At 39.6% G+C, this 12,993-nt stretch overlaps 1 protein-coding gene across 2 annotated transcripts in view; it reads left to right on the plus strand.

The window, feature by feature from the left end:
• LOC149109362 (uncharacterized) overlaps positions 1 to 12,739 on the plus strand; it is a 40,887-nt gene extending 28,148 nt beyond the window's left edge. Inside the window, exons 6-19 of one of the 2 annotated variants that reach the window (XM_089294266.1) lie at positions 638 to 949; positions 1,155 to 1,190; positions 1,314 to 1,433; positions 2,739 to 2,763; positions 3,693 to 3,732; positions 3,966 to 4,221; positions 5,078 to 5,188; positions 5,426 to 5,616; positions 5,762 to 5,884; positions 6,007 to 6,077; positions 7,108 to 7,148; positions 7,544 to 7,640; positions 11,740 to 11,839; positions 12,265 to 12,739. In XM_089294266.1, coding sequence (XP_089150392.1) covers positions 638 to 949; positions 1,155 to 1,190; positions 1,314 to 1,433; positions 2,739 to 2,763; positions 3,693 to 3,732; positions 3,966 to 4,221; positions 5,078 to 5,188; positions 5,426 to 5,616; positions 5,762 to 5,884; positions 6,007 to 6,077; positions 7,108 to 7,148; positions 7,544 to 7,640; positions 11,740 to 11,839; positions 12,265 to 12,336 — 1,595 coding nt within the window. In that variant the 3' untranslated portion in view covers positions 12,337 to 12,739. Of the gene's footprint in view, positions 1 to 637; positions 950 to 1,154; positions 1,191 to 1,313; positions 1,434 to 2,738; positions 2,764 to 3,692; positions 3,733 to 3,965; positions 4,222 to 5,077; positions 5,189 to 5,425; positions 5,617 to 5,761; positions 5,885 to 6,006; positions 6,078 to 7,107; positions 7,264 to 7,543; positions 7,641 to 11,739; positions 11,840 to 12,264 lie in introns of those variants that run through there. The other variant, XM_089294267.1, reaches the window with a different exon arrangement.
• The last annotated feature ends 254 nt before the right edge of the window (positions 12,740 to 12,993 follow it).

Genomic DNA, 12,993 nt, shown 5'->3' on the forward strand with positions numbered 1-12,993 from the left:
CGCGAGAGGATCAATTCAGTCATATTAGTATCGGGCCGAACAGCCGTTTATAAGAATGATTCGTATGTTCTAATCTGAGCTATAATTGTTTTTTACTGTTCAAAATGTATTTTATTATAATCAAAAGTTTTGTATTTTGGGGCTTATCACGTAATCGTTGTACGAACAACCTGTCCGTGTTGAAATCGAGCTTTTTTATATCAGAGTTTATATATATATATATATATTTTGTGTGTGGATGGAATTACAGGCGGTTCTATCAAGTTCTAAAAGGCAAATCTGAGTTCTGGGAGATGTAAGACGAATACAGAAGAAGGAAATCATTGTCATTAATCAAGCCTATTTCGTGTGAAAGTAGAATGATCACTGGTTTCCTTAAAAGTAGTCATTTTTGTAGAGACATCTAGAGACTGCACATACCGTTGCCGTAGAGCAAAATCTTAATCATTTGAGTTTGGCGGGTAAAACACCGTTGTCAGCCTAGTCCCTCACGGCAAAAGTAGCCGTAGTAGCACCTCGCCGTAGCGTATCTTAAAGTCTCTATTATTTCGCAGAAAGCGATATTGCAGTAAAAATTCGTTGAACTCATTTGATCCGACTAGTTGGAAACAATTTTTTGAATAACTTTATCACTTAGGGATTCCCGAGACACCAGACATTATAGACTTTTCTGCCGAGATACACAACGATGAAGTGGCATTAAAATGGACAAAGCCAAACAGCAATGGAGCGGACATCACACAATACACTGTGTATATTCGAAACGTTACCAGTGATGGTACCGTAGGAGACTGGAGAAAGATTGAGGTCATTTATGATGTCTCTATACTTGAATACGTCGTCGTACTCAAAAAAGGCCAGCAGTATGAATTTTTGGTTACGGCAACTAACAAATATGGAGAAAGTTTGAAAAACCAGCAAAACATAAAGAGAATCAATGTTTTGGAGGGTAAAGTATTGGCTTTTTTTTCTTTTTCTGGATTAGTTATGTAACTCGCTAGTTAAAACGAAATTTTTGTTTTTCGTAACAACATAACAACTAACTTGGAATTTAATGTTGTAGTGGTTACGGACTGGAACAGTGGTTATTACTGTCCTTAAACGCGGGTACATTCTTAAATACTAGTTTTATGTCTGTTTTCTTGTTATTTTAGAGTCCAGTAGATCGACTGCGAACCAGAATCAAACAGGTAGTACAACAATTTGGTGTATATATTTAAAGACATTATTTATTTGGCAAAACTTGTTTGGTAAGACGTGACCAAAAGTATGCTCCTATTTGTCGCTTTAATTGTAAATGTTATCACCCACAGTTGTTAGATGCGATAAAGAATTGGAGATTCTTCATGCTGTTTATCTCAGTGTTATAATCCTATTGGCGATAATCATTGTTGTTATCAGTGTTATCCACTGGAGAATACGTCGAGGTCCAGGTATGGTAAATATATGTTATTTGCCGGCCTAGGGTCGGTCCGAAAAGTGAAACACTGTGACCGAGGTCTTGAAAATGTTGCCCGGGGCCGCAGGCCTAAGGCAGCATTTTCAAGCCCGAGGTCACAGTTTTTCACTATACGTACCGACCCTAAGCCGGCAAATAACCTATTTATTTTTTTCCTGCAGTAAATTGGCTCACGAGTAGGTTTGTCTACGCAACTTTGTTATTGAATTGCCTAACTTGCCGTGTACAAATCATCGCAAAACCTCTAACGAGTGAACGAGCTAGTAACTCAGATACTAGACATAGAAAGATATAAACTCGATTGCAAATGACTTTTTTCGCTTAAAATTGTGCGGCGAGAGAAACACAGGATAACGCGCCATTACAACGTCGAGTTACAAACAACCAAACAAACTCTCACAACTTCAAAATACTCCATTGAATTTACTAACAGTGACTTTCCTTGCCATTTAAAAGTGAATAGAGCTAAACCTTCATTGATTAATCGTCGATGGAAGTGTAAAAAGGGCGGAAGATTGACGATTACCGCCAGTTCACTCAGGAAAATTGACCAACACGACAATTTCACCCGCGCTGTTTCCCGCCGTTACCGTGATCGTGGTCAGAGATAAGAAATCCGGACCGCACTAAGAACCAATCAGATTGCAGGATTCGTTACCGTGCCCTCTTGGTAAAAAGTAATACTTACTATTTAGTCTCTAGACACGCTCTACTGAAATGGAAATTAACAAAGTTATTTAGCCGTCGAAGTGATCTCCTCTTCTGTCTGTATTGTTAATGGCGACCACTGGAGATGAGTTCGGCTGGAAGCATACATAAATGGACAAATGGAATTCAATTTTTTTCCTCACACTGGACTAAATTAGTGGTGTTTTGTGTCTACCCGAGATAGAAACTTTGAAAGGGCCCTATAAATAACTGACACTCAGTTTTCACTACTCTTTTCTGCTATTCATCTCGTGAAATCCCTGGCCTTTTATAAACCTTGAGCCGGATAGCATCAATTTTAAGTAAAGCCTCCCTAAAGTCAATTCTAAGGCTACCCCGTACAGTCCTGATCCAGTTGTCCTGGCTGATCCCAACGTGTGCAGGGAGAAAAAAAGGTATGAGCCCAACTGATATGTTTGCATGTGAGCCCTTAATAGAGTCCCAGAATGAATTCATTTTTTGAGGTATCAGGAGATAAAAACAAAACTTGAAAAATAGTATTTTCAAGTAGGCCATTTTTTCATTATTTATTTGTCTTTCTCAGCACATTTTTATTGTTGTTGTTTTCCAGTAATTTCTAAGCGGCGTGAAAAGCGGTGAGTATAACCGTCGAAGTTCAGCAGTTTTCCCTAGACATAATAGCGCACGCTACGATTGCCTGCCAGAAGTCAGTATTAGTTGCGCGTGCAAAAATGACGCAAGTAACTCTAAGAAAAAACGAAACAACTTCAGTATTTGGAACGCGTTAAATCATTTTGGAATACGTAGCGATAGTTTCAAACAGCTTTCAAATATGTGTTTAAGGCTAGGACCAATAAAATATGACAAAAATGTCGATAAACAACTGGTAAAAGAGTTCTTATTCACTCTTGTTTTCTCGTACGCGATATATGGCGTCACATGAGCGCGTACTTAACTAAAAGGCATGCGCAGTCTTTGATCGAGGATTGCTTGAAAACCTACAGTACAACCCAGGATGAAATTTTCACAGTTGATTTGTTGGGTTGAATCGCGTTTAGACACAAAATTTAAAAAGAATCTGTGAAACAGATTTTGAGCTATTTGTAAAACAGGCCAAATTTCACATTTTCTTAGTTTGGGAAAAATCTGTGTTACAGATTTTTATTTTACTTTGCAGGAAAGTTTAATCAGAGCCAATTTCTTATTCCTGAAAATTTTGAGGTCGGGTCAGAAGGGTAGATTTTGAGAAAAACGTCTTTTAATCTACTAGTGTCCAGTCTCTCCTTAGGCACTCGGTCTTTCAGTTTGGCCATTTGTTGACGTTAAAATTGTTCAAGTTTCACATAGAATGGTAAAAGACTCAGGCAAACAGTAAACAGAGAAAGTTAAAACATTTTGGCTCATTTTTCAAAAGAGTTAGAAGTTGGGCTGTTATAATCCATCAAAACTGTAGTAAGCAACCTTAACAGACAGCTCCAGGAAGCAATAGCTATTCATGACTATTTACACCAACAACATGATATTTAGAAGGGTTTAAAATGAAATCATGTTTTCTAACTTCCAGCATTAGGAGATCCTCATTAAGTGCAGATTGTATTGAAATGGTAAGCTCTTCTTTCAATGTGTCTCTCGTTATGGACTAGAAGAAAATATCGGTTTTATTATATTGCCATTACCAAATACTATCACAAGTAAGTCAGAATAAACCAAATTTGGAAATTCTTTCTGTCACTAAAATGCCTTCGTATCATTTCTAGGTATCCACCTCAACTTCTATCGCGTTGATAAAGGTTGTTTAGTGACATAACTTCGTAATTTGTTTTATGTTCCTTTCAAGAGCACTGTTGACCACCACGAAGCAGAAGTTCAGTCCACAGAAACAAGTGATGCTACCAGCATAACTTACGAGATTCCTAACAGTGGTGGAGATTACATGCCTCTTCATCCTTCAACAAGAAGCTGGGAGATCAGTCGAGAGCAAGTAGATATCATTAAAAATATCGGAAAGGGGGCTTTCTCTCAAGTCGCCAAGGCAACACTCAAGAACATCAATGACCAGGAGGTCAAAACAGTGGCTGTGAAAATGTTGAAAGGTTATGGAAAATTATATTTTAACCTTATGGTTGAAACTCCTATTATATGGCTTTGGTTTGTAGCCGATATAACGCGCGCTCTGATTAGCTAATTCTAGGGCATTATTTCTCCATGATGCCCACGGGCCGATTGCGGGGCCGCAAAACCAAAGCAAAAGATAGTAATAAAACGATTGCGTTTTCCTGAAAATTGTAGCGGCTTTAAACGATGAGAAACGAGGAACACTCTGAGAATGAATCCTATTACCCTGACGAGCTTCAATTTTAGGAGAACACAGCGAATCTACAGCATTAAATTATGAACGAGTTGTTGTTGAACAGGACGAAGGAAACAGCCAGGGCGAAATTGGAACTTTCGTCATAGAGCCAGACAACAAACTACTCATCAACCTCTAACCTTTGGTCTTTACGGGAAATTCTCAAACCTCGCCCTCGCAGTATAGACGGTTTGCGATTTCCTCGTAAAGACCTCTTTCACGGTTAATAAGTAGTTAGTGATATTCCCCTGACTTTGTCTTTTCTAAGATAACGATTCTTAGACCGATTGATTTAATTTACTGGCTGAAGACTGACTGACTGACTGACTGACTGACTTAGTGACGGACGGACCGATGGACGAACGGACTGCCTTTTCGACGGATGGACGGCCGGTCGGACGGCCTGACTGACTGCTTGCTTGCTTTTTTTTTGCAAGACTACCTAACTAACTGACCGACTGACTCACTGACTGGCTGGTCGATCGATCGATCGATTGATTGATTGATTGATTGATTGATTGATTGATTGATTGATTGATTGATTGCCTAACTGACACACTTTGCTAACTATTTAGTTTTAATTTATTTACCTCGAGTAGAAAACGCTCCTGAATCAGATAGGAAGGACCTGCTCTCAGAGCTTGAGCTCATGAAAAAACTGAAGCCTCATCCTCACGTCATCAAGCTGCTTGCATGTGTTACTGAGTCGGGTAAATAAAAAATATTTTTTACGTAATGTCAGATGGCTACGTCAATTTAACAATCAGGAATTGAGTTCAGTATTATAATATGCATTTGGCAGTTACATTAAAAAGTTTATCAAATGTTCAATCAATGTTTAAGACTGAACATTTAAAAGCGAACTATATATACATATCCTCAGTACTCTCCGCATGTTTGCTATGCTCTCCCTGTTTATTAGATAACGGCATTTTTCTTTCTTTTAGATCCCTTACTGGTCCTTATTGAGTATGTGCCGTACGGTGATCTGCTGGGTTATTTGAGAAAGAGTCGTGGGCTCAATGACACGTATTTTAATAGCCCGGATAGAAAGCCGGAAACCAACCTAACTTCACGACAGCTGATGAGGTTTGCATGGCAGATAGCTGACGGGATGGCTTATTTGTCGTCAAGAAAGGTAAGAACATCTATAATAATTGCTCTTCTATGACTGCTAAAGGTATCTCAAACCTGGAAAAATACTTACAATACAAAAACAGGAGAAGAGATCAAGCACATGTAGCCATGATGGTAATTTTGAAATAATCACATCTTTACTTCAGATAATCCATCGTGACTTGGCGGCCAGAAATGTTCTTGTTGGTGAAGAAGAGAAATGCAAGGTGACAGATTTTGGGATGGCGAGGAATGTTCAGCAGGATGATATTTACACCAAACAAAGTCGAGTGAGTATCATAGATCCATTGAGTTCCTCAAAAAAATGAGTTATGATTATGTGAGGAAACTTTCATTGACAGACTGTTGTACGATAACACGAAGAAGTGCGGTAAAGACATTTATCTTTCAGGGCCGGTTGCCTGTGAAGTGGACTGCTTATGAAGCTTTGTTATATGGAACATACACAACACAAAGTGATGTGTAAGTAATAAACAATCTAATAACATTTGTCTCCTTACTTTGTCCTAACGGCCAAGGGGATATCAATCTCTTATGACGTCATAACCGATTTCATTTTGTTCAGTTAACTGCCAATATGACGATAAAATTCGTCGATAATTTCTGGCCAATTCCTAAGTTCTGGCAAAGCCGTGCGAGGGCCTGTAATCGTGCAATGGAGGAAGCTGGCAATTGGCAATGCAATGGTGCGCCACGCAGAAGGGTACGACCTGGAACGTATTAGAAGCTACATAATGTAAAAAGTAGAGCATTAGAAAAGGAAATGCGTGACCATTATTAGCATCGGATTAAAATAATAGTTATTCCACCCAGCCAGAAGCAGATAAGAGTATTCCAAGTGTTCGTTTCAAGGTAGATATTAATGGAAAACTTGCGAATGCAATGTTGTGCCACTTAGCGCTGGTATTTAAAGCCCCAGAGAAGGGAATATTTATAAAGTAATTTAATATGCTACAAATAAAATCATGAATTTCTTTCTGTACGTAACCCATATAAGGAAATGGAGCATCACACGAGGCCAAGGAAAATTATGGACCTCATTAAAATTTATTGCACCACCGTTGCTTTGGCGACAAAGTAACCTACGTGGCCATAGAAGATGAAAGTGCGTCAAACTTTCAAGTGATCAAACCAGAATGATGTTTCAGTTATAAAAGAAGAACGAAGGGAAGACACTAATTATAATAACGTGACGACCACGTGTTTTGTATTTGAGTTATAAAAACTGTTCTCAAGTAAATTACTTTATTATGACATGACTGGATAATGTCGTTTTAGAGCTTTGAGAACAAGCTGTCATTGAAAAAAAAATATTGCCTGTTACTTATGAAAGAGCGATTCCTTAAAAGATGAATTCTTGGGAATCACAGTTATTTAACGGAGAACAAATAAAGGTATCTAGCTCTGCTCAATCCCCTTATTTCCCAAAATACTTCCTCCATACAACTTATTGCAAGGAAGAAGTATCACTTATTGTTTTATTTTCTTTCAGTTGGAGCTATGGTGTTCTATTATACGAGATTCTCACCATAGGTAGGTTTAGTTTTTCATACATACTATAAATCTACACGATGCATCACGAAATTATTTTGTTAGTATTAGTAGACAAATGGCAACGAGTGAAATTAGGAAATAATATCAAGCTCGTTTGGCAAAATTCTAGTGATTTTCCGAGTTTAGGCGAAGGACATTGATAGAATTTTGACAAAACGCAAGGGAAATTATTTATTAATTTCACAAGTATACCATTTGATTACCTTTCAATATCATGGGTGACAAATAAGGCTTACAATCGTGGGTTTTAGACTTGCTTATTTTAATTTGCCGACAAAAATTTAACACCAAACGTTGCCTTTGGCAATTTTGTAATTTCACATCTGAAATCATAAATTTGTCGCCAATGATATTATCTTCATTTTCATATCCAGGTGGATCTCCATATCCAGGAGTAAACGCTCGACAAATCGCCAGGAAACTTCAGGAAGGATTCAGAATGCCAAAGCCTAAACATGTGGATCAAAAACTGTAATTACCTCGCTACACACCTTACATATCTTAATCATCTTGTTATCATTATCAAGCTTCATCGAGTAAAGTAAAATAATGTACAATTAGAAAAACGTATTTAATACCGCACTCTTAAAAAAGCTATTCGAGTAAACGCCTGTATAACGCATCGCTATTCAGTGTTTACCTTCAGTCAAGAGAAAATGAGGGACAGAGAGGGTGGCTCCTAGTCCAGGGCTTGGGATATGTCAGTTCCGCTAAAGTTATTTTAGGGTTGCGGAAAACAGCGGGGGTGCGTTTCCTTTTACGTCCGCGTGATACCATTCTTTAGGTGATCAGGCAATTTAGAAACGGCGGTCCACGGGGAAATACGCTTTGTCGATAGAAGCGACTTTTACGGGTACATTGGAGAGAGTTGGTATTTTTGGATGGATAAATCAAAGTGGGAGATATATTTTCACAACCCCTTGGGAATAAAAGGGCACGTGCAGACGGGCGGAAATGCAGTTCTGAGTGGTCAACAAAAAACAACAAAACGTTCCGGTGGGACATGTTATAAAGGTCGTCGCTGCTATTATGGACTATACACTGTGGTTTTTTCGAATGGAGTTTAAATGCCAATGGACTTCGACATTGATGTTGGCAATGACAATGAGATTTTCTCCTCACACTGAAGAGAGAAAACTTACATTAGCGCAAATTAACCGCAGGTGAAGAAAACGTGGCATGAACATGATCAAAGGAAGATGACACCTCTGTTTTTTTCTGGTTTCTTCTGTTGGAAAAGCAGTCAGAAGAAGAAGTTATCCCTTTTACTCAGTTCAGTGTACTTTGGTTGCTGGTTCAAAATCATTTTTTGTCGCTTGTATGCGAGCTATTTTGTCTTTGAATAGAAAAATTGTTTCTGTCGCTGATCACTACCCGCGCTCCGAGTTGTTCTGTTTCTCTGTGAATTCAAAATTATTTCTGCCCCGGTTTTTGTAGCTGATCGCCTCGCTCCGAGCTGCAGTTGTTGTTTCGTCGCTGTACCAGTAATCACAGCTACTTCTGTTGCTCTGTTCCCGTGATCGCCATGCTTCTAGTTGTTTAGTCGCTGCGCCGGCATTCAAAATTATTTCTCTCGCTGAACGCTACTCCAAGGTATTTGTTGTTGTATTCAAAATTATTTCTGTCACTGGTCCTCCTACTTCGAGCTGTTTTGTTGCTGGATTCCAAGTTATTTCTGTCGCAGGTCGCTTCACTGCGAGCTATTTTCAATTTGTCGCTGTACCGCTATTCAACATTATTTCTGTCGCTGATCACTTAGCTCCGAGCTGTTGTTTTGGTGAGTTTAATATTTTCTAGGTTGATCGCCACACTCCGAGTTGTTTTATCCGCGCTGTTAAGGCTCAAATAAACTTCTCTCGCATGGTTGGCAATTGCTTTGTTGTGGTATAGTATTCAAATTGATTTCTGTCGGTAATCGCTAGGCTTCGAGTTGTTTTGGTTCCTGGATTCAAAATATTTTAGCTACCCTCCGAATTGTTTTGCAGCCCGGCCAGAATTACTCCTGTCGCTGGGTTAAGAGTAATTTTGTCGCTGGGTTCGAAAATAGTTTTGCCGTGGGAACCAAAATAGTTTTCTTCGTTGGGCTGAGATTTCTTTTGTCGATGCGTTTAGAGGTATCAGAATCGCTACACACGATACTTCTATGCATTCGTTATACAAATGAAAGCAAATAAATTCTTTCTGCCGTGTTTTAGACCACTCGATAGGTAAAAGGGCGCCCGAGTCAGTAAATTTTATGTCATGCCGAGCCAGGTGCAGATCGCAATTAAAGGAGGAGGCTGAAGCAGTGACCAGATTGGACTTGCGGAGAAAGGAGAAAAACGCCGTTGTAAACAAGGCCCAAAGAGCCGCGTGCGACGGTGTAGACAAATTCAAAGAACGACGAATGGATAACAAGATAGCTGGCGTGATGAGATGTTTCTGGCACGAAGAGGTTCCCATCATTCGCTTAAGCCCTTTCTTGGTGAGAGTCGAGGCGAAGCTGTTAAATGACGCAGTAGAAAAACCCTTGTAAAGGTGAAAAAGGCGAACAGTGTTCAAATGGTTCATGATGTAATTGAAGGAGGAACTTCTACATGACAAGAAGGAAACGTACGCAGACAGTGTTTGGGGTGATGCTGGCAAGGGCACCGAGGTAAATTGATCGCAAAAGCGGGTGAAAGATCTCCATTGAGAACGTAGGTTGCGCACTGTTCCGGGAGCGTAAGCGTTGGCTTGAATCGTGGCCACAAGATGGTCAAGTGCGTGTGGAGATGAAGACTGAAGAACATGGGCTCTCTTCGAGGGCAGTCCTGTGAAGGAAAGGTAGAGAACAGGGTATTAGCAGCTGATTTGCAAGTCAAATAGCTCAGGTGGACAGTAGACGTGAGTGGTGGTTAGCCCAGACGTTAGCTCAGAAAACCGCTCCTGATGCGTGCAAGACAAGTGCCAGTGGCTAAGATGGTCAGCCACGGTGTTGGTTACGCCTGGTATGTGGGTGGCGAGAACTTCCACCTCCCACGCCGCGGAAAGAAACCAAATTTCACGCAAACAGCGTTGCATTCCCGGAGAGCGTGCGCGCCCAGAGTTGATTGCAAGGACGCTGGTTTGATTGTCGCATTGGAGAACAAGACGCTGACCTCGTAGAAAAGGAGCCCAGATCTTGAGAGCTGCCATGATGGTTAGCAATTCCAGGGTATTGATATCGTGGCCAAACAAAACTTAACGATGGGATCGCACACAACTAGAACGAGATACTAACTGAGCCCGAGGAGATGCGAACATGAGACGTAGAGTTACTCAATGTGATCACAGTCAATAATTAATCTACATGTTACGTTACAATATCGAACAATACGATACTTCTCTGTATGTTGTTATGCAAATGAAAGCAAATAAATTCTTTCTTGTTGTCATCGCTGATTTCTTTGATTCAAATTCTCAGGGGACAAACTTTGATATTTCTTACAACCAGCGTTTTTATTCCAAATAGGTTGTGATTCTTTAGGCGATTCTACTGACAAAACGCATTTCGACTATTTCCACGCAGACTTGCCCGGTTCAAAATTCCCAAATCAACGGGTGAAAGATATCATGCGGACGTCTGGGGAAATAGACTTCCGTTTCCGTTTAAAGCTAAAAATAACTTTATTGGAATCGACATATCCCAGCCAACGCCCTCAATGGCCCTCTCTGTCCCCACATTTTCTCTTGCTTCAGTCTAATCCTATTCGGAACTGCACCAACTTGACGCTTGCAAGTCAAATAGTTTTTGTTACTCTTACCCAATGTATGCACTCTCATAGACAACGTTAACAAGCAAAAGCCGGAGAGCATGACCAAAACCTTTGCGGAACTTTGGCACACGCTCATGACTCAGCCACATTCTGTTTTGACCATGCTCTGACACGATACTGTTGTCTCTAAGAGAGTAAATAAAAGGGCTAATGATCACATTTGTAAACATAGCTGAATCAAGCTAGTAATCGGAAAAAATCTTAAAAAGCTAAAACGTTTTAATGACCCGTATTAATCTTTCATTATTTTACCCCGTTTGTATACGGCCACTCAAACAGTCATGTTCATCTTTCCATTTGAAATTATATCTGCATTCCTGATGCTTATGCTTAGTCGTCAATACGGCCAAATTTTCATGACCCTTTGATGACCGTTTTAACGGGGTTCCACAGTATTGCAGTATTTTTGTGAGCTCCTAGGACTCGTCTGGTCAAAACAAAATTGACGGGTAAAAATACACAGGGATTCCTAAACAACCTCTTATCTGGTCTCTTATAGTGAGATATGGCCGCCACAGATCGTACAATGTTAGTTGCCCCTCCTCTTTTCCACAGCCACGATTTTAAGAAAGAAACCGGCGTTGTATGACCTCGACAATTTCTCTAGCACGGTTCTAGTAATGGAATACCGGAATCCCTATTTCAAACAGAAATGCAATTTCCAAAAACATTAATCGTCAGATGTCTGACCATTATATTTTCCAACCTCGGAAGCGCCATTAGCACGGTGAACGGTGATGGTGAAGTTATCATTATCGTTTCTTTTGTTGTTGCTGATGATTGCTGTATATTAGATATCAGGTAGTGCTAAAGTGCTGGGAGGAAGAGCCAAAAGATCGACCTACTTTTGTCAAACTAAAGGACACGATGAAAGAAATGGAGAGAAACCACAAGGTAAGCTCAGCTTTACGCATTTATTTAAAATACAACTTACCAAAAGAATCCTGCATGTAGAGGACCACGTAACCAAGAATTTACCTGCGTGGCTTGATTGTTGCCAGAACTCTTGCTCAAGCATATGCAAACATATACACTTACCAGTTGGCAAACTAACTGTGAATAAAGCTAAATTTATGGCAAGGTTAACACTATGAGAAAAGGGCATGTATTTACCCATTGCTTCCCAACCCTACAAGATACTAAAGTAGGTCGTTTTTACAGAAAATCGTTTTCGTAGCTGGAGAAAGAAGTTTTTCGCAAATACTGCCGTTAAAATTAGCAATTTTGCTGAATTTGTTGTGTTTACTTTGTTGTCCCATGTCAAAGAATTTTAATATACGCTCAGTATCACTAATAATATGATTTGCTTTTTTCTACAGACGTACGTCAACCTCAAAGAATACGACAATACTTTGTACGCAAATGTTGAGGATCTCAAAGCTGAATACTGAACCAATTTATCACCTAATTTGTTATTAAGATGTTTGTTTTTATAAATAACTTTCACTGCCCGGAACTGCTCGGACAGTTGCAATAAAACCGATCCACCTTCTAACTCCCTACACCCTGTTCAAAGCTAAATATCAGTTGGGTACCCCTCCTATTCGACTTTTATGACCATAATGCAAAAAAGCGTTTTCGTTTTTATAAACCCCTCTCCCCCGTTCCCTTCCGATGGCCATCCCTGATACAACCTTATAGCCGGTTTAGAACTCGGTTTTATGATAATTATGAGGTATTCTTTTGTAAAAACATCACTCTCAATGAGAAGCAGAATGAAATGTCGTCTCACTCTTATTCTCCTTGAGAGAAACGGTTATAGACTGAAAGTAAAAGTAGTTTTTTTACATCTTATTGACCGAGTTTGGTTATACATACAGTTATCAATATGTAGTAATCCATCAAGTTTGCAAAGTTAAGGCTGTTAACCAAATGAAATCGCGTTTTAGCCGAGTATTTCGAAATAAGTTTAACAGTTAAACAATTAGAGAAATCTATCCTGCAGTGTAGACGTTTTTGTAGCTTAATGCTGGGTAATTTTTGTTCGGCTCTGATTCTATTCCAGGACGCATTTTCACTCACCCCTTGCTTCCTCTGTTTTCCGAATC

Source organism: Orbicella faveolata, unplaced genomic scaffold (genome assembly GCF_042242905.1).
Source record: "Orbicella faveolata isolate gen_17 unplaced genomic scaffold, um_ofav_v1 contig_25, whole genome shotgun sequence".
Taxonomy (NCBI): domain Eukaryota; kingdom Metazoa; phylum Cnidaria; class Anthozoa; order Scleractinia; family Merulinidae; genus Orbicella; species Orbicella faveolata.